Here is a 22,238-nt window from a genome sequence, read left to right as displayed (position 1 = left end):
TGTGGGTTTATTTATCTGGTGTATGTTTTTTTCCATTGATCATTTGTCCTTTTTTTTTTTTTTTTTTTTTTTGCCAATACCATTCTCCCATGATTAGTTTAGCTTTATACTAAATCATGAAATAAAGTTGTGTCAGTCCTCCAAATTTGTTCTTCAATAATGTGTTGGATATTTTGGTCTTTTGTGTCTTCATATAAACTCGAGAATCACTTTGTTAACATTTATAAAAATAATGGTGGAATTTTAATTTGCGTGCATTGACCATAAACTGAGATTGTAAGAACTGATATCTTTTTTTTTTAACATCTTTATTGGGGTATAATTGCTTTACAATGGTGTGTTAGTTTCTGCTTTGTAACAAAGTGAATCAGTTATACATATACATATGTTCCCATATCTCTTCCCTCTTGCGTCTCCCTCCCTCCCACCCTCCCCATCCCACCATCCCAGTGTCACAAAGCACCGAGCCAATATCCCTGTGCCTTGCGGCTGCTTCCCACTAGCTATCTATCTTACTACGTTTGTTAGTGTGTACATGTCCATGACTCTCCCTCGCCCCGTCACTGCTCACCCTTCCCCCTCCCCATAACCCCAAGTCCGTTCTCTAGGAGGTCTGCGTCTTTATTCCTGCCTTACCCCTAGGTTCTTCATGACATTTTTTTTTCTTAAATTCCATATATATGTGTTAGCATACGGTATTTGTCTTTCTCTTTCTGACTTACTTCACTCTGTATGACAGACTCTAGGTCTATCCACCTCATTACAAATAGCTCAATTTCGTTTCTTTTTATGGCTGAGTAATATTCCATTGTATATATGTGCCACATCTTCTTTATCCATTCATCCAATGATGGGCACTTAGGTTGTTTCCATCTCCGGGCTATTGTAAATAGAGCTGCAATGAACATTTTGGTACATGACTCTTTTTGAATTTCGGTTTTCTCAGGGTATATGCCCAGTAGTGGGATTGCTGGGTCATATGGTAGTTGTATTTGTAGTTTTTTAAGGAACCTCCATACTGTTCTCCACAGTGGCTGAACCAATTCACATTCCCACCAGCAGTGCAAGAGGGTTCCCTTTTCTCCACACCCTCTCCAGCATTTATTGTTTCTAGATTTTTTGATGATGGCCATTCTGACTGGTGTGAGATGATATCTCATTGTAGTTTTGATTTGCATTTCTCTAATGATTAATGATGTTGAGCATTCTTTCATGTGTTTGTTGGCAGTCTGTATATCTTCTTTGGAGAAATGTCTATTTAGGTCTTCTGCCCATTTTTGGATTGGGTTGTTTGTTTTTTTGTTATTGAGCTGCATGAGCTGCTTGTAAATTTTGGAGATGAATCCTTTGTCAGTTGCTTCATTTGCAAATATTTTCTCCCATTCTGAGGGTTGTCTTTTGGTCTTGTTTATGGTTTCCTTTGCTGTGCAAAAGCTTGAAGTTTCATTACGTCCCATTTGTGTACTTTTGTTTTTATTTCCATTTCTCTAGAAGGTGGGTCAAAAAGGATCTTGCTGTGATTTATGTCATAGAGTGTTCTGCCTATGTTTTCCTCTAAGAGTTTGATAGTTTCTGGCCTTACATTTAGGTCTTTAATCCATTTTGAGCTTATTTTTCTGTATGGTGTTAGGGAGTGATCTAATCTCATACTTTTACATGTACCTGTCCAGTTTTCCCAGCACCACTTATTGAAGAGGCTGTCCTTTCTCCACTGTACATTCCTGCCACCTTTATCAAAGATAAGGTGTTTATATGTTCGTGGGTTTATCTCTGGGCTTTCTAGCCTCTTCCATTGATCTTTCTGTTTTTGTGCCAGTACCATACTGTCTTGATTACTGTACCTTTGTAGTATAGTCTGAAGTCAGGGAGCCTGATTCCTCCAGCTCCTTTTTTCATTCTCAAGATTGCTTTGGCTATTCGGGGTCTTTTGTGTTTCCATACAAATTGTGAAATTTTTTGTTCTAGTTGTGTGAAAAATGCCAATGGTAGTTTGATAGGGATTGCATTGAATCTGTAGATTGCTTTGGGTGGTAGAGTCATTTTCAGAATGTTGATTCTTCCAATCCAAGAACATGGTATATCTCTCCATCTATTTGTATCATCTTTAATTTCTTTCATCAGTGTCTTACAATTTTCTGCATACAGGTCTTTTGTCTCCTTAGGTAGGTTTATTCCTAGATATTTTATTCTTTTTGTTGCATTGGTAAATGGGAGTGTTTTCTTGATTTCACTTTCAGATTTTTCATCATTAGTGTATAGGAATGCCAGAGATTTCTGTGCATTAATTTTGTATCCTGCTACTTTACCAAATTCATTGATTAGCTCTAGAAGTTTTCTGGTAGCATCTTTAGGATTCTCTATGTATAGTATCATGTCATCTGCAAACAGTGACAGCTTTACTTCTTCTTTTCTGATACGGATTCCTTTTATTTCCTTTTCTTCTCTGATTGCTGTGGCTAAAACTTCCAAAACTATGTTGAATAAGAGTGGTGAGAGTGGGCAACCTTGTCTTTTTCCTGATCTTAGTGGAAATGCTTTCAGTTTTTCACCATTGAGGACGATGTTGGCTGTGGGCTTGTCATATATGGCTTTTATTATGTTGAGGAAAGTTCCCTCTATGCCTACTTTCTGCAGGGTTTTTTATCATAAATGGGTGTTGAATTTTGTCAAAAGCTTTCTCTGCATCTATTGAGATGATCATATGGTTTTTCTCCTTCAGTTTGTTAATATGGTTTATCACATTGATAGATTTGTGTATATTGAAGAATCCTTGCATTCCTGGAATAAACCCTACTTGATCCTTTTAATGTGCTGTTGCATTCTGTTTGCTAGTATTTTGTTGAGGATTTTTGCATCTGTGTTCATCAGTGATATTGGCCTGTAGTTTTCTTTCTTTGTGACATCCTTGTCTGGTTTTGGTATCAAGGTGATGGTGGCCTCGTAGAAGGAATTTGGGAGTGTTCCTCCCTTAGTAGTCTCTTTTGATGCTTTGTATTTCTGTGGTGTCCATTGTAACTTCTATTTTTCACTTCTAATTATATTGATTTGAGTCCTCTCCCTCTTTTTCTTGATGAGTCTGGCTAAAGGTTTATTATCAATTTTGTTTATCTTCTCAAAGAACCAACTTTTAATTTTACTTTTCTCTGCTGTTGTTTTGTTTCTATTTCATTTATTTCTGCTGTGATCTTTAGGATTTCTTTCCTTCTACAAACTTTGGGTTGTGTTCGTTCTTCTTTCTCTAGTTCCTTTAGCTTTAAGGTTGATTGTTTATTTGAGATTCTTTTAGTTTCTTGAGGTAGTATTATATTGCTATAAAACTGCCTATTAGACCTGCATTTGTTGCATCCCATACATTTTGGATGGTCATGTCTTTGTTGTCATTTGTCTCTAGGTTTTTTTTTTTAATTTATTTACTTTATTTATTTTTGGCTGTGTTTTGTCTTCATTCCTGTGTGTGGCCATTCTTTGTTGTGGAGAGCGGGGGCTACTCTTTTTGGCAGTGTGTGGGCTTCTCATTGTGGTGGCTTCTGTTGCTGCATAGCACGGGCTCTAGGCACACGGGCTTCAGTAGTTGCAGCATGTGGGCTCAGTAGTTGTGGCTCACAGGCTCTAGAGCACAGGCTCAATAGTTGTGGGGCACAGACTTAGGTGCTCCGCGGCATGTGGAATCTTCCTGGACCAGGGCTTGAACCTGTGTCCCCTGCATTGTCAGGTGTATTCTCAACTACTGCACCACCAGGGAAGCCCTCTAGGTAATTTTTGATTTCCTCTTTGTTTTCTTTAGCGATATCTTGGTTATTTAGTAATATATTGTTTAGCCTCCATGTGTTTGTGTTTTTTACGTTTTTTCCCTGTAATTTATTTCTAATCTCATAGCGTTGTGGTCAGAAAAGATGCCTGATGTGATTTCAGTTTTTTAAAATTTACCAAGGCTTGATTTGTGACCCAAGATGTGATCTATCCTGGAGAATGTTCCACGTGCACTTTAGAAGAAAGTGTAATCTGCTGTTTTTGGATGGAATGTCCTATAAATATCAATTAAATCTGTCTGACCTATTGTGTCATTTAAAGCTTCTGTTTCCTTATTTATTTTCATTTTGGATGTTCTGTCCATTGGTGAAAGTGAGGTGTTAAAGTCCCCCACTATTATTGTGTTGCTGTCAATTTCCTCTTTTAAAGCTGTTAGCATTTGCCTTATGTATTGAGGTGCTCCTATGTTGGTTGCATGTATATCTAAAATTGTTATATCTTCTTCTTGGACTGTTCCCTTGATCATTATGTAGTGTCCTTATTTGTCTCCTGTAACATTCTTTATTTGAAAGTCTATTTCGTCTGATACAAGTATTGCTTCTCCAGGTTTCTTTTGATTTCCATTTGCATGGAATAGCTTTTTTTCCATCCCCTTACTTTCAGTCTGTATGTGTACCTAGGACTGAAGTGGATCTCTTGAAGACAGCATATATTTGTGTCTTGTTTTTGTATCCATTCAGCGAGCCTGTTGTCTTTTCGTTAGGAGATTTAATCCACTCACATATAAGGTACCTATCAATATGTATTTTTCTGTTATCATTTTCTTAATTGTTTTCGGTTTGTTTTTGTAGGTCCTTTTCTTCTCTTGTGTTTCCCACTTAGAGAAGTTTCTTTAGCATTTGTGGTAGCGCTCTTTGGGGGTGCTGAATTCTCTTAGCTTTCGCTTGTCTGTAAAGCATTTGATTTCTCCGTCAAATCTGAAAGAGATCCTTGCTGGGTAGAGTGATCTTTGTTGTAGGTCCTTTCCTTTCATCACTTTAAATATATTGTGCCACTCTCTTCCAGCTTGTAGAGTTTTTGCTGAGAAATAGCTGTTAACCTATGAGAGTTCCCTTGTATGTTTTTCGTTAGTTTTGTCTTGTTGCTTTTAATAATTTTGTCTTTAATTTCTGTCAGTTTGATTACTGTCCGTCTTGGTGTGTTTCTTCTTGGGTTTATCCTGCCTCGGACTCTGTGTACTTCCTGGTCTTGGGTGGGCATTTCCTTTCCCATGTTAGGGAAGTTTTCGTCTATAATCTCTTCAAATATTTTCTCAGGCCCTTTCTGTGTCTCTTCTGCCTTGGGACCCCTATAATGCGAATGTTGGTGCATTTATTGTTGTCCCAGAGGTCTCTTAGGCTGTTTTCATTTCTTTTCTTTTTTTTTCTTTATTCTGTTTGGCGGCAGTGAGTTTTCCACCATTCTGGCTTCTAGGTCACTTATCTGTTCTTATGCCTCAGTTAATCTGCTGTTGATTCCTTCTAGTGTATTTTTCATTGCAGTTACTCTATTGTTCATCTCTGTTTGTTAGTTCTTTAATTCTTTTAGGTCTTTGTTAAACATTTCTTGCATGTTCTTAATCTTTGCCTCCATTCTTTTCCCGAGGTCCTGGATCATCTTCACTATCATTATTCTGAATTGTTTTTCTGTAAGGTTGCCTATCTCCACTTCATGTAGTTGTTTTTTCGGGGTTTTATCTCGTTCCTTCATATGGTGCATAGTTTTCTGCCTTTTCATTTTGTCTGCCTTTCTGTGAATGTGGCTGAGAATTGTGACCTAGGGATGGATAAATAGCTTTATTAGTTTTGAGTAAGAACGGTTAGGTAGACCTTTTTTTACTTATATCCATGTTTATAAAGATACTGAGTTTCAGTTTTTGTGAGGGGGAAAATGTATGAGAGCTTTGAATGGATGAATGATATGTGTTTATTTTTCTCTAATAGTCTGTTGAGGTACAGTTTATGTACACTTTAATAAACCTATTCAAATAATAGACACACAACAAAATATATTTGGTAAATATTGTTGTATGTCTGTTGCTGTAATGCTGTTTAAAGAAGTTTCTTTGTAAGTTGCAATCCATTCCTTCTTCAGTCCCTGTCCTTGGGAACCAAAAATTTGCTTTATGTCTTTAACATTTACTTTTATGGGGATCAAAATGAACAGAATCCTACCTTTTCGTGTATGTGGTGCTTTATTATTGCATTGCATGAATATATTTTATTTTTTAATCTATTTATTAACTTAGAATTTGTCTTTTCTACTTTCAGTCATAAAAATTATCAGCAGTGCTGATATGAACATTTGTATAAAAATCTTTGTGTGAATATGTTTTCATTTCTATATCTTGGAGTCTGTATGAGTGGAGTCCCTGAGTTAGATGATAAAATGTTTAAACTGTTTAAGGATTTTCTGAACTCATATCCAAGTGACTGAACCATTTTCATTCCTAATAGCAATGAATGAGGCCACACTTATTCCATATACTTGTCAACACCTGATATTGATAGTTTTTTATTCTAGCTGTATAATGGTTCTTGATAAGGTTTAATTTACATATTTCTAGTAACTAATATTTCCATGTGCTTATTTGCAGTTTTTGTATTTAGGCCTTTTTTAAAAATGATGATGATGTAAATTTCATTATGTTTTGAGTGCAAGTTTTGTTTGAGACATAGGTTTTGCAAGAGACATAGGTTTTACAAATATATCTTTCTGTTGTTTAAGTTGTATTTTCACTTTGTTAGTAATGTCTTTTAAAATGGAAAAATTTAATTTTGCTGAAGATCTTTTTTCAAAGGTTTTAAAGTTTAATGTTTTTTATTACATATAAGAAATCCTTGCCAAAACCAAGGTTTGAAAATTTTTCTGCTGTATCCTGTTATAGAATATTTACAGTTCTATTTCACACTTGTTTTTTTTTGAGTTAGTATTTGTATATTTTGTCTGTGAATATCCAGTTATTTCAGCATAATTTATGAAAAACTTTTATTCTTTCCACCTTGCCAACTTAGTCAGAAACTAACTTACCACGTTTTTAAATTTTTTTTAACTGTTTTGTTCTGCTAATCAATATTATTTTTCTTAATAATCCTATATTGTCTTTATCACTGTAACTTTATGTTTTGGAATTTGGATGATATAGCTCTAACATGTTAGTTATTTTAAAAGTTGATTTGATTTTGCTATCTTTTTTGTACCTTCATATAATTTTTTGGCTCAGCATGTTGGTTTGTACCAAAAGTGCCTACTGGCATTTAGTAGGGATTGTGTTGTATATATAAGTCAAATTATTAATTTTTCTGAGCCATGAACATAGTAGCTTTCCATTTACTTAGTTCTCTTTTGTCAGCCATGTTTTTATGTGATTATGAATACAGTTATATTCTTGATTTATGTTCAAATCATTTCCTTAAGGTATTTTGTAATTACTGTTGTAATTTCCTGATTTGGGGTATTTAGAATTCTGTTTATTAATCAGAATTTCATTATTTCTGAGATTTTATTATTTTTGATCCATTTCATTCAGGGAATGTATTTTGTATGATTTTAATTCTTATAATTTTAGTAAGAGTTGTTTTTTCTCCTAGACAGTCATGTGAACTTGAAAAGTAATGTGTTCTTTGGTATTATTAACACCAACTTGCATTGGTTACTGTTTGCACTAAATATCATTTGTCATTCCTTTACTTTCAGCATTTTTATATCTTTGAAGTTAAATGTCTCTTGCATACTGCATATAGTGGGATATTAATGTTTTTAACCAGTCTGACAGTCTTTGCTCATTGGCGGGGAGAATGTTCAGTCTATTTGTGTTTAATGTTGTTGTTAACGTTGTCTTAATTTCCACTGCCTCCTTTGTTCTTTGTTTTCTAGCTATGTCCCATCTGTTTTCTGATCTTCTCTTCCATACTTACTGCCTTTTTTGTGTTTGGCAAATATTTGTTGGTATATCTTTGAATTATTTAAATATAGAATAGCAGCTTTCATTTTGTCTGCCTTCTTTATGATTTTATTGCCATGTGTATTAATAAATGTGTATAAAGTTAATATTGCAGTGTTTCGATTGCTTTAACATTTGTATGTTTAAAAGAAAAGTAATTTAAAATAATATACACACACACAGTCTTTTACATCTATCAACATTTTAAAATTTCTTCTGCTGTTCCTTTTTTGTGTTCCTGAGGTATTATGTAATGTCATTTGCTTTCAGCTGAATTATTTGTTAGTTTTTGTTTGTTTGTTTGTTTGGTTGGTTTTTTTTTGCTGTACGTGGGCCACTCACTGTTGTGGCCTTTCGCATTGCGGAGCACAGGCTCCGGACGCGCAGGCTCAGTGGCCATGGCTCACGGGCCCAGCCCCTCCACGGCATGTGGGATCTTCCCGGACCGGGGCTTGAACCCATGTCCCCTGCATCGGCAGGTGGACTCTCAACCACTGTGCCACCAGGGAAGCCCTCTGTTCATATTTTTTTAATGTTCCTTTAACTCTGTGCTTGCTGGTGCCTTTTTTTTAGAAGTGTCTTTCTTTCACCATTATCTTTGAAGTATACTTTCACTTTACATAGAGTTCTCACTTAGCGTTCATTTTCTTACGAGTATTTTGAACATGTTATTCCACTGATTACTAGATTTCATGTTTTATGAGAGTCTTGTTTATGAGATCATTTTACCTTTTAATATGTCATTTTCTTTGCTGCCTCTTTGTAGCATTTTAGCAGTTTTATTATGATGTTTTAGGTGCAGTTGTGTTTATGGTACTTAGCATTTTTCTGAACTTTTTGTAACAATGTTTTTCATCAATATGAGAAGTGTTCTGCTTTGAGTTCTTCATATATTGTGTTTGGAAGTCTGTTCTTTTATACTTAGCCATTTTTTATTTGATAACTGGTCATTTTTAATCAATAGCCTTTCTGCTTTCTCTTTCTAACCTTTTAAAAACTCCATCTTAGTAACTTGTTTGTTGAGGGCTGTCCCCTGAAATTTGTAGCCATTATCTTTTGTTTTTATTTTTAAATTTTAATGATTTTCCCCCTTCTACATAATAGATTAGTGGTCTGCTAATTATTAGGTTCTGTGTTGTGTTTACAGTCCTTCATTTGAATATTGACCGTCAGTTCAGGAATACATTGAAAGTTGCAGTTAGTTCTCAGGTTTTCCCTTTGCTTTACTGTACCGTGGATTCCCTGTAAAAGAATTTATCAGCTTAAAATACTTTGATTTATAGGTTGAGGAGTAATAAAATTGTTACTTTTTAACCTGGCTGCTTATTTTCTAATTATTTCATTTGTCAGTCAGTTTTGATGATCATGAATGAACTTTGGATTTCCCTACCGACATCCATTTTTAATGTGTCCAATGTGAAAGTGGTTAGTGTATAGATAATATTTCTGATTAAAAATCAGTTCATGGTGTTTTAAATGGTAGAGCTTGATACTGGATTTTCAAACTCGGCCTGATGTCAAATTTTAAGTAGATGATTGACAGTGACGTTTGTATATTTATAACTTGTGAGTTCATTTTTTATTAATTTGTACGTTATTACTGACACATTTCACAATGAAGAAAAAGGCTTTTAGCCTTGTTATGGAACTAATTACTATCTCAGGAAGTAGCAATTCTAAAATTTTCTCTAGGGCTCTGAGGTACCACTTAATATGGAGTTTTCAGTAAGAAATATATGTGTATTTAATATTTCTAACTTTAGACAAGTTACTAGTTTTCATGTCTGGAAACTATTAAATTATTCTTTTACTGTTCCCATGACTTTAATTAGTGTTGCTGGTAATTATTTTTTTAGTTACTTTGTCAATAAAATATAATGAGACTCTTCTTAGGGCAGTTTATGCCATCAAGGACAAATTTCAGGTAAAAATAGCATGACTTTTGTTCTGTGAAATATCTTTTCTCTGGTATCAAACTTCTAATTTTGAAAAACTGCCTCACCAGAATGTTTTAATAGGATCAATATATTCTCCTAATTATGTGAATTTCAGGAAAAGTACTATCCTCCAGTCAAGTGCGGTGGGGACACTGCACTTAGAATGTCTTTTAGGATTGTGGGGTGTCAGAGAATGAGGATGGAAATCTGTATAAGTTATTCCTTGGAATAAATTCATAAATTTTATAGTTTTGCTTCTTTGAGGATAGCTCCTAGATCTACATTATAGGTTCAGTGGTAATTTTAAAGGATTAATAAATATACTTTCTGTGATTTTTTTTTTTTTTTTTTTTTTTGCGGTATGTGGGCCTCTCACTGCTGTGGCCTCTCCCGTTGTGGAGCACAGGCTCCGGACGCGCAGGCTCAGCAGCCATGGCTCATGGGCCCAGCCGCTCCGTGGCATATGGGATCCTCCCGGACCGGGGCACGAACCCACGTCCCCTGCATCGGCAGGCAGACTCTCAACCACTGCGCCACCAGGGAAGCCCCTGTACTTTCTGTGTTTAACATAATGCATTGTAGATTGGTTTATTTAGTGTTCATGGATTTAATTGGTAATGACCATATGCATGGTTTTCCATATCTAAATTTACTGATACATTTCTCTTAAGATGAAAATGTAAGTATCTGAATTGAATAATAAAAATTCTCAAAGCCTTATGTGAAGAAACATATTGCCACACTAATAAATGAAATCAGTTAAGCAGCCCAGCTACATAATTTTACCTAAAGATTACTAACCACTTCAGTCAGCAGATTATGGAGACTTTTAAAAATAATTGTTAGGATTTTGGTTATATTATGTTTCACAATTTTGTTTGCTTTCCTTTTATTTAAAATTTTTAACCCTCAGTATTGTTTTTGTATGCATTGGGAGTTTGCATAATATTCAGTTGAAACCCACAGCATTGGGTTTTTAAAGTCTTATTTCCTTTTTTTTAGGGGCTTCACAAAGGTCAGAGTTCACATTTAGCAGGATCTAATGATGAACAACCTTCACTTTCCACTGGTCCCGCCCAGTATCTCCAGGCGGCTAGCACTGGTATTCAGAAGCAGACTGGACATAGAACGCTGCCTAGCAGTTCAACACAGGGAACTGCTTTCAATCACCTCTACTCTCATATTGCTACCTCAGGTGGACAACGAGGCATTACCTTTACCAAAGAGAGCACATCTTCAGGAAGTAGATCTTCAGTGCCTGAAATAAGCAGGCACACTGGAGACACACTTAATGGCTGTGCTAGTGTCAAGGGACTTTCTAATCATGTTCAGCAGCTGATGGCAGAACCTGTTTGCAGTCCAAACCATGGAGATTCTACATCACCAAATTTAATTTCGTACAATCCTCAGATCTCCACCTTGTTGGTTGGAAAAGGCAGTGACAGTATGGTGACTGGAGCTTGTGACAAAGTCAATAATATTCACCCTGAAAGTCATGCAAAGACTAATACTTCTGTTGCCTCTTCACCCTCTTCAGTCATTCCCACCACAACACCCTCTCCAAAATCCACTGAGCAGACAACCACACGTGGTATTACAAGCCTTAACAGTGCTCACATTAGGTTACAAACAATTAATGGAGAGCGGCTAGAGAACTCACAGAGCTCTAGTAAAACAGACCTGCCTACAATTAGCCCCAAAACTGATCATCAGATCATACCATCAATGTCTGTGTCCATATACTCAAATTCCACAGAAGTTCTGAAGGCATGCAGGTTAGTATGAAAAAGTGTATCACAAAGTGAAAATAGTTGACTCCTGACTTGATCAGAAAACTGAAATAATATTTGATTTTATAAGAAATAAAAATTATGTAAAAGGTGATAATATAGTCACTTGTGTAAAATAACTTTCATATCTAACTTTGTTGTACGTCAGTATTATGGTTATATCATATCAGTGTGTTACATGTGAAAAACATTTTTCTACAACCTGCTTTCTCTGAGAGGCATGTCTGTAGCCTTACTGATCTGTTATTGGAGTTGTTATTGGCTTCTCTGTGATTGACCTTACTCTGGGGATTGAAACCAGAGAATGGATTAAATGATACTTGGTAGAAAACAGCAAAGCCTGGGAAACTTTACTATTTGTTTTCTTTCTGGTAACATTTTGTGTGACTCTAGAAGAGGTTATAAACTAATAAGTAGGAGGGACAAGAGAAAGGAAGAAAGGATTGAGAAATGTTAATAGACTACCTGGGAAGAGAAGCCATATTCTGCTACTCTTAGAAGAATGGGCCTCAAAAATTTATTTTTTAATTGGTTTTATTGCCTTCACACAAAAAAGAAGACTAAGAATGAGGAACACTTTCTTCGATATTGTGAAACTGTAGATTTCCACATTCTGCAGATTCAAATCCACCTTTTTTGAAAACAGATTTATTGAGAGATAATTCATATACCTCATAATTTGTCTTTGAAATGTACAATGCTGTGGTTTTTAGTGTATTTTCAGATGTGTGCCAACAATCACCACAGTGAATTTTTCAGCACCTGTTATACAATTTTTAAAGTAGTGTTTTTATTCTGTTCATATTAAACACAATAAAATCTAATCTAAAATTAAACAATAAATTATTTCTCACAGTTACTCATAAATGTTCTGTATAGGAGAATAAAACCTGTATGAAGGTTTGTTAGAATGCCACAGGTAATGCTTCTGTACAATTTTTTAGAACATAACATTTGAAATTTGAATAATAATATACTAAGTTTTAAAAAGGTCTTTCTAATTAAGGTTGAAATGAAATAAAATAGAAAATATATACTATTAACTATGTGACCTAAAGATTATTTTTTAATCTACCTTGACTGTTTTATTTAATGCAGGTTTTGAATGTCAAATGTAAAAAATATTCTTTTTTTTTTTTTTTTTTGGCGGTACACGGGCCTGTCACTGTTGTGGCCTCTCCCATTGCAGAGCACAGGCTCCGTACGCAGAGGCCCAGCGGCCATGGCTCATGGGCCCAGCCGCTCTGCAGCATGTGGGATCTTCCTGGACCGGGACACGAACCTGTGTCCCTTGCATCGGCAGGCGGACTCTCAACCACTGCGCCACCAGGGAAACCCCTAAAAAATATTCTTGATTAATGACTATCTCTTCCTGAAACTAGGAGGTTTTATGTGTCTTCTATATTGCTGAAACTAAAACATGTTGAGATTTTTGAGGAACTTAAATGATTTTATTAGAAGGCATCACCAGTCAACCATTGAGTATGTGTTACTGACAAAATTCTAAACTGAAAGACTTGTAAATATTTATATAATTTGTACTTGCAGTGACCTAGGGTAGAGTAATAGAGAAATGGAAATAATTATTGTGAAAATCAAATTAAGAAGTTTTTGTCTTTCATTGTGGATTAGATTTTAATCTTCTCACCTTATATATGAAACGTATGTAAACATTTAATTCAGGGTAACATTCTTAATTTTTGGCTCAGAAAGTAGTAAAAGGACTTTTGCCTTATTACTGCAGATGTGTAAATTTGTTTTTATAAGTTGCAAATAACTTGAAAATGCCATAGATTCCTGTGGATGCCTGGTTTTTCCAGTAGATATGCCTACCAATTTACTAGTGAAGGTATATATAACCTTTCACCATCTCCAACAATTGTAAAGCTAAGAGCAAGGAAAAGAAAAGAAAAGAAAGGATGGAGGAAAGAGAATAAAAGGACAGGTTCTGAAAATTGAGGATAAAATTATTATCCAGCTTAGAGAAAGAGCCAAGACAGCAAATGATAACTGTCCTATGGGGACCAGTTGTGTTATCTGATAGTGGTGTGTTCTTTTCAGGACTCAGCATTCAGATTAGTTCAAAGAATCATAAGTGTGAGAGTGTAATCTGACTGATTAAGAAACTTATTGAGGAGAAAATCTAAATTGTATATGAGTTATCTGTAGAGCACCTTTCATTTTTTGTATTTAAATGTTATATTTAAAAGTAAATTTAGGGCTTCCCTGGTGGCGCAGTTGTTGGGATTCCGCCTGCCAGCGCAGGGGACGCGGGTTCGTGCCCCGGTCCGGGAAGATCCCACGTGCCGCGGAGCCTGTGCGTCCGGAGCTGCACTGGGAGAGGCCACAACAGTGAGGGGCCTGCGTACCGCCAAAAAAAAAAAAAAGAATAGTAAAAGTAAATTTAAAATAAGATATTTTAAAGTAAGATATTTTAAAAATAATTTTTATGTAGTAATACATTTCTGCAATAATGAGGTACCCTTAGTCTTTCCCACTTCCATTTTTTTCCCAACTTCATTTCTTTCCTTGTTGGATTTTTATGGTAAAAAGTTTCTCATGAAGAGCAGTGGAGTCAGGGACTTCTCTGATGGTCCAGGGGTTAAGACCTCCCCTTCCAATGCAGCGGGTGCAGATTTAAGCCCTGGTCGGGGAGCTAAGATCCCACATCCCTCTTGGCCAAATAAAACCAAAACATAAAACAGAATCAATATTGTAACAAATTCAATAAAGACTTCAAAAAATAATCCACATTAAAAAAAAAAAGCAGTCATACCTATTTAAAAGTTAATCTGTTTTCTGTTATTCACAGCCCTATCCTTATGCATTAGTGTTGATAGGTATTTTAACAGAGAAAAAAACTTATGGTTCCTTTATTTTCAAAAACATTTATCAGTTCTTTTTGGTAAATATCTGTGTAGTCTGATTTGACCCCCATTGATAGGGTCATACTAAGGAATCATTAGATTTTATTTCATTGAACTATTTGAACAATTTTCTCTGTCTACATTTCTCACCAGTTTTTTAAGTATTGTTAAAATTTTAAATTGCTGTTGTTTCATTCCTTTTGGTTGCATTTATAGCATCTTTGCTTCTGTTAAGATTTTAGATTTTAAAATGTAAGTTCAGCATTTCAAGTGATTGGTTAGTTTTGGATCCCTTGATCATGCTTCATCTCTCCCCCCACACAGCAATTTTCAAATCTATTTTTACTTTCCATTACTTGACTTTTCTATATATTCACACTTTATTCTGTTACGGGACCATAAAATCCATACAGGCAGAATTATACAAGCTGTCACTTCCTGTCACTGTGTCTCATTTTTCATATAGAGGATGTTAAATAAGCTTATAAAATTTTTTTCAAGCACAAACACTTGATCCATATATTAGGGTATTATAAGATATTTATATTATATTGTATCATATCTCTGTCTCTGGAAAACAAGTTTTTGTAACCAAACTGAATCATTTCATGGAAAATACACAGAGTGACAGATAAGTAATTCAGCATTGAAACTGATTCCTTTTATTATACAGAGATAATTGAGTCTTACTGCATTGGCCTAACGAGGGTACTTGAATTTTTTTCTCTGTTAGATTCAGATATGTATTTTTGTTGTAAGCAACAGTTCTGTGGATTTTATAAGTTAGGATCAATTCTGTTTTTAAATTTAAAAATGTTAGGGCTTCCCTGGTGGCGCAGTGGTTGAGAGTCCGCCTGCCGATGCAGGGGACGTGGGTTCGTGCCCCGGTCCGGGAAGATCCCACATGCCGCGGAGTGGCTGGGCCCGTGAGCCATGGCCGCTGAGCCTGCGCGTCCGGAGCCTGTGCCCCGCAACGGGAGAGGCCACAACAGTGAGAGGCCCGCGTACCGCAAAAAAATAGATAAATAAAATAAAAAAAATAAAATAAAAGTGAATAAAAAAAAAATGTTAAACACATGGGTCATTATGCCTTGTGGACAGATAATGAAACCTAGATGCTGATTTAGCATTTAAACTTAATTGGTGGTTAAGTATAAAATTTTAATGTAATTCATATTTGTAAATTCTTTTCTTTAAAAATAGAGAAATCTGCATTTTCAGTCTAATTCATAACTATAAACCCCATCCAAGGGAAATCCCTGGCTGTCCAATGGTTAGGATACCGCACTTTCACTGCCAAGGTCCTGGGTTTGACCCCTGGTCAGGGAAGTAACCCAGGACGCAGGCACACAGGGCTCAGCCAGGGGGAAGAAAAATCACAACTCTTTGTTGCTAAAAAATAGGTTATACACACGGGAAGCTGTTTATTACGGCATCTCAAAGTTGATAACTAATCCATTTGAAACTTTAATTTTCATTAGTCCTATCAAAATATCCTGATTTTCAGGCTTTTCTTCCCTTTAGCTAAAGTAAAGCTAAACAAGGAATGGTTATTTTGCTTCAGCTTGTGTAATGGTATAATTTGAAAATTTAAATTACAATTTGTTTTTCAGAAATATGGTTATTTGTTCTGAAGAAATATAGTGTATAGTTATTTCAGTTTCCAAAGTAGAGCTTTTGGATTCTTATCTGAAATTTAATTTTTAAGTGCTGTTTTCCTTATGTATGTTAATTCATTGATTAGTTTTTACTTTAAGTGTTTGAATATGACAACTTGAATGATTTCAAAAGCTTAACAGGTTTCTGTATTTGTTTTCTGAGTTTAAAATTTTAAGAATTTAAAAATATCCCCATAATGGGTTTATATTAAAAAGAGAGAGTTTGGAAGCAATATTCTTACATTTTAAGAATTTATAACTTACCAAATATACCTTTCAATGAATGAAAAAAATAATCCAAATACCATCACGTAATAATTATATACAATGTGAGAATGTTTAGCAACTATACAAATCACTTTAAAAATTATAGTCTGTAACTATAGTAGACTGGATTCTTGCTTAATCTTAGGGAGCTGCACAGAAAGTCAGTTTTGATAATAAAAAACAAATGGTCTTCCTAGATTTGAAAGTAGTCACAAAGGTAATCTGGAAATATGGTGAAGGAAAAGAGATAAATATTACTGTGAAATTATTGGTAGTTAAAATGTTTTGGTTCAAGTTATTTTTTAACATTAAATGAAACAAATCTAAAGGTGAAATAGGAAAGAAATGGAGTTCATATTCTTTAGGTGAGGAAATAAATTGGAAAACTATTAGGAAAAATATTTTGTGAATGATTGATGTTATGTGGATATAGTATATTTAGTTATTCTTTGAAATTAACTTTTTTTTTGAATGGATATGAATATACTAAAATGCCCTATACACAGAACTTAAGATTTTCTCTTGTTTTAATCTTGTGTTTTTAAAATTACAATAAAACTGATATTTTTCTTCTAATTGTTTTCTAGGAATCTAGATAAAAATGGCCTATCTAATAGTCACATTTTGTTGGATAAATGTCCACCTCCAAGACCACCGTCTTCACCATACCCACCCTTGCCAAAGGACAAGTTGAATCCACCCACACCTAGTATTTATGTGAGTCTGATCAACTAACTAGAAATGTCAAGTGTCTGAACTTGTCTGTCTTTATAGAAATATTTTTAAACCAGTATAGATCCTTTTAGGGAAAATTTAATTTTTTCCCAAAAGTTACAAACTTTGTAAAACCATGTTTGTATCCCAGAGGATCACAAATGATATCTTTCAATCTAAATACAGTCCACTGCCTGGTTTTGTGAATAGAAATCTTGTTACATAGTCATGTTCATTTATTTACATGTTGTCTGACTGCTTTGTACTAGGCTGACAGAGTTAACTAGTAGCAAAAGAGCATAGGTAGTTCATAGAACAAAAGATATTTACCATCTGTCCTTTTGTAGAAAAAGTTACTGACCACAGGTGTATTCAAGAAAGATTTTTTTGAAGAGAATATTTAAATTTAAAATGTCTTCTCACTTATGAACTGGATTATATAGCAATAGGTAATTGAATAGCAATAGGTAATTGGTCTTATGTGTTTTTTGTTAACATGCTTCTAAATCTCTGCCGTCTGCTGATCATATGGACCTTGATGTTATGGTTCAATTTAAAAAAGAATTTTTTGTAACTAAAAAAGTGGTTGAGGATATAAAAATGATGATTAGTGCATGTTAGTGGAAAGGTTAAATATAAGTAGTTAATTATAAATTTTCAATTTGAAGCTAAATGTTTTTACTTTTCGGAAAATTAGGCATTTGGTAAAGAAATATGGTTGGTATTAGTTAAATCAAAGGTTTCTATGTTTTTTTTAGAGTTTCTGAAAAAAAAAGTCCTTCCAATCACCTTCTAAGACAGAAGTAAAAAATTGAAGTATTTAGAATGATGTTATAGATAATAGAGCATTTTGGAAATCTAGCCCTTTCTTTTTAACCAGACATTGTGTCAATCAATCCTTTACCAAATGAAACTTTACTGATAGCTTGCTGTGAAGGAAGGTCCAGATATAAAGATGAAACTAAGCCTCTGAAACTGAACTTTGTGGGAAGAAATGCAAAATGGCAATTTATCTTTTGTGGGTCTTATCAAATCATTTTTTTATTTTGATAATAGTTTTTAAAATACTTATGATGTTGAATTTAAAATTTTACTTCTTTACCTCTTCTATACAGGAATTAAGGAAGTACACTTGATAAGTAAACTTGTGAAATACCTTTGAACTATTAAGCTATTTAAATCATTTTGTGAATGTTAACGTGATATCAGAAGTTAATAACATCATTTCAGAATTTATTAAATGCATTTTAAAAAAAATAAACTTATATAGTGATTTTTCTCCTAATAGGATTTTCCTGAAAGGACTAATGATAAAATACTGTAATATGTAGCATTCAATGTTAATGGCTAAGGTACATTGTTAATTTAAAAATGCCTGACAAAAAAATGAAAACATATTCTCAGGATTATATTTAGTCATTTTCTGAAATCTAACACAATATTTGAATTTTACAGTTGGAAAATAAGCGTGATGCTTTCTTTCCTCCATTACATCAATTTTGTATAAATCCCAAAAACCCTGTTACAGTAATACGTGGCCTTGCTGGAGTTCTTAAATTGGGTAAGGTTTAAAAAAAACTTGGAACATTTCTTTTCCTGTCTTGCATTTGTTAAAACACTGGCAGAAATGCGTATTTTCCCAGTTTTTTCAGTTTTTATTTTAATGTTCTCCCCTCCTTTATGTCTCCTTAGCACATTTTTAACATGATGCCTCTATTGGCTATTGGCAAATTTTGGGTGGGTGTTTAAGTTGGTATTATTAGGCATCATGAGTGATTTAGGTTAGATAATAGAAGACCTTTTGCATGTAACATGTAGGTAAAATTAGATCCTGCTATTTCCTTCAGTCCCTTGTTAATACCCTGTCATGATGGTTAGATGTAATGCTTCATGGGACTGCTGTGCAGGTTTGTTCAAGTACTTTTGAAACATTCATTTTACCAAATACAGTTTTATTTATTAACAAAATTTATTTATTCATGAAGATCTTGGACTTTTCTCTACCAAAACTTTGGTAGAAGCTAACAATGAACACAAAGTAGAGGTGAGGACACAGTTGTTGCAACCAGCAGATGAAAACTGGGATCCCACTGGAACAAAGAAAATCTGGCACTGTGAAAGTAATAGATCTCATACTACAATTGCTAAGTATGCACAGTACCAGGCCTCCTCCTTCCAGGAATCATTGAGAGTAAGTGTTTATTTCATGGAGATTATTTTGCTAAATTAAATGCACATTACTTTTCTAACAGTTATTCAGTTAATATAATTAGGTTTTATAACTGTACAAATTATTAAACTTTTAAATGTTTAAACAAAGTTACAATTAGCAAAAATACATACTGTTAATAGAGAAAGTACTGTTTTACAAGATTTCCCTGTTTTTGAAATGTTTTTATTTAAAATTTTAAAGTAAGTAGGTCTACATAATAGTTCCATAGTGATTTTAATATGAAGAATATTACCTGAGTAGTGCTCTTGTGTTTATTTGGTCTATGAAAAGGTGTTTTCATTTTGTTTTATTTGAAAGATCCATAGGGAATCATTAGTACTCTTTCTGTGTCATTCATAGTCTCTAAAGAAGATTACAAAAGAAGCAGAAATTTACAAAAACATCTCAAAATATATGTCTTGCCTTGTTTGTGATCCTATTGGGGAATGCTTTGAATTTCTCCCCTCTACATATGGTTTTTACAGGTTTTTTGTAAATATTCTTATCAAATGAAGGGAGTTCCTCTCTATTCTTAGTTCAGTGACAGTAATTTTATCATGCACCAAGTGTTCAGTTTTTGTCACTTCTTTTGCTGCATCTGTTATCATGATCATGTGATTTTTCTTTTTAGGTCTGTGGGTGTGTGATGTATTGTAACAATTGATTTTCTACTGTTGAGTTAATCTTGCATACAGTAGATAAATCCCAGTTTGACATCATGTATAAATCTTTTTCTACGTAGTTGGATATGATTTGCTGATAACTGTTGAGGATTTTTGTTGAGGTAATATTAGTCTGTAGTTCTCTTGTAATGTTTTTGGTAATGTCTTGTAATGTTTTGCTATTAGGGTAATCGTTTTCCTGGCCTCATAGTATAGTTGAAATACTGCCTCTGTTTCTATTTTCTGGAATAGATTGTAGAGCACTGGCATAATTTCTTCCTAAATTTTTGGTGGAACTCATCAGTGAATTTATCTGGGCATGGTGGTGCTTCCTGTTCTGGAAAGTTATTGTTTTTCAGCTTAAATAGTTACAGGTTTACTCAGATGATCTCTTTCTCCCAGTGTTATTTGTGGTAGATTGTGTCTTTCAGGGAGTTGGTCCATTTCATCTAGGTTATCAAATTTGTGGGTGTACAGTTGTTCATAGTATTGCTTTATTATCCTTTAATGACCATGGGGTTTGTAATGATGTTCTGCCTTTTATTTATGTTATTAGTAATTTTTGTCCTGTGGTTTGTTGTTGTTGTTTTTTGGGTTTTTTTCATCTTTTCCCTCATCCTAGCCTTATCAATTTTGTTGATCTTTTCAAAGGGCCAACTTTCGGTTTCATTGATATTTCTCTTTTGAGTTTTATTTTCAGTTTTATTGCCTTCATTTTTAATTCTTAATACTTTTTTTATGCTGTTACATTGGTTTTAATATGCTCTTCTTTTGGATTTAATTTTGTTGTATAGTGGAAAGTTAGATGATTGATTTCAGATTCTTTTCAGAAGGATGTGTACTGATTGCTCAAAATTTCTTGCCAACGACTGGGTTGGGTGCATCTTACAAATTTTATGACTTTTGTGTTTTCATTTTAATTTGGTTCAAAATAATTTTTGATTTCTTTTGAGATTTTTCTTTTTGACCATGTGTTGTTTAGTATCCATGTGTTTTGGGATTTTCTGTCTACCTTTGTTTTACTGATTTCTAGTTTAGTTCCACTATTATCTGACAGAAGGTATTGTGTCTTTTGAATTTGCAGTGGTGCGTTTAGTGATCTGGGATGTGGTCTTAGAGAACGTTCCATGTGAACTTGAGAAGAATGTGTAGTTTTTGATGTAGTAGTCTATAATTGTCCATTTCATTCAGTTGATTGATAGAACTGTTGAGTTCCATTGTGTCCTTACTGGTTGTGTGCCTGCTGAAGATATTCCTCATTGAAAGGTATTAAAATCTCCAGCTCTAGTAGTGGATTCATCTATTTCTCCTTGCAAGTCCATCAGTTTTCACCACATGAAAAAGAAAATTTGCCACATGTATTTTGATGCTGTTGTTAGGCTTATACACATTAAGCATTATTTTTGTCTTATTGAAGACTTCACCCATTTATCATTGTGTATTGCTGTGCTTTGTCTCTGTTCCAAAGTATAACCTGTCTGAAATTAATCTTAGCTACTCCCACATTCTTTTGATTAGTGTTATCATGGTATATATTTTGCCATCTACTTCTTTTTTAATGTGTATGTGTCTTTATATGTAACATGGTGGGTTCCTCATACACCACTTGTATTTGGGTCTTAATTTTTTATCCACTCTGACAACGTCTGTCTTTTAATTGGTGTGTTTAGACCATTGACATTCAAAGTGCTTACTGGTATAGATTGATTAATACCTACAATTTTGTTACTTTTTTGTGCTAATATTTTGGGGTGTTTTGGTTTTTGGTTTTTTTTTAACTGGCTGCAGCTGTGGGTTGGCTGCTGCTTTTTTTTTTTTTTTAATTTTTGGCTGCGTTGGGTCTTCGTTGCTGCGCGCAGGCTTTCTTTAGTTGCGGCAAGCGGGGGCTACTCTTCGTTGCGGTGTGCGGGCTTCTCGTTGTGGTGGCTTCTCTTGTTGCAGAGCTCGGGCTCTAGGCACGCAGGCTTCAGTAGTTGCAGCACGCGGGCTCAGTAGGTGTGGCTCATGGGCTCTAGAGTGCAGGCTCAACTGTTGTGGCCCATGGGCTTAGTTGCTCTGTGGCATGTGGGATCTTCTCGGACCAGGGCTCGAACCTGTGTCCCCTGCACTGGCAGGCGGATTCTTAACCACTACTCCACCAGGGAAGCCGTGTACTAATATTTTGCTTTATTTTTTTCTTTCACTGTTTCTGCCTTTTAAAAACTTTAATTGAGCATAGTATATGATACTTTTTCTCTGCTTTCTTAGCACATCAGTTATACTTAAAATTTTTTTTTTAGTGGTTGCCATAGAGATTGCAATATACCTTTACAACTAATCCAATTCTACTTTCAAGTAACACTGTACAGCTGAAGGGGCTGCATGAGTATCTTATTACACAGTATGCCAATGTTTTCACT

The 22,238-nt window shown here is 34.5% G+C and overlaps 1 protein-coding gene across 7 annotated transcripts in view; it reads left to right on the top strand.

Annotated features, from left to right (window-relative positions):
- LOC132419222 (lysine-specific demethylase 6A-like) overlaps positions 1–22,238 on the top strand; it is a 168,432-nt gene that overhangs the window by 113,420 nt on the left and 32,774 nt on the right. For all 7 annotated transcript variants that reach the window (XR_009518158.1, XM_060003217.1, XM_060003218.1 and 4 more), the window contains 4 exons: positions 10,672–11,444; positions 16,839–16,968; positions 18,421–18,526; positions 18,951–19,156. Coding sequence is in view for 6 of the 7 variants with exons in the window: in XM_060003217.1 (XP_059859200.1) it covers positions 10,672–11,444; positions 16,839–16,968; positions 18,421–18,526; positions 18,951–19,156 (1,215 nt within the window). In the remaining variant the exon portion in view is untranslated. The remainder of the gene's footprint in view (positions 1–10,671; positions 11,445–16,838; positions 16,969–18,420; positions 18,527–18,950; positions 19,157–22,238) is intronic.

This window comes from Delphinus delphis, chromosome Y, assembly GCF_949987515.2.
Source record: "Delphinus delphis chromosome Y, mDelDel1.2, whole genome shotgun sequence".
NCBI lineage: Eukaryota > Metazoa > Chordata > Mammalia > Artiodactyla > Delphinidae > Delphinus > Delphinus delphis.
This window is presented reverse-complemented; position numbering and strand designations above follow the sequence as displayed.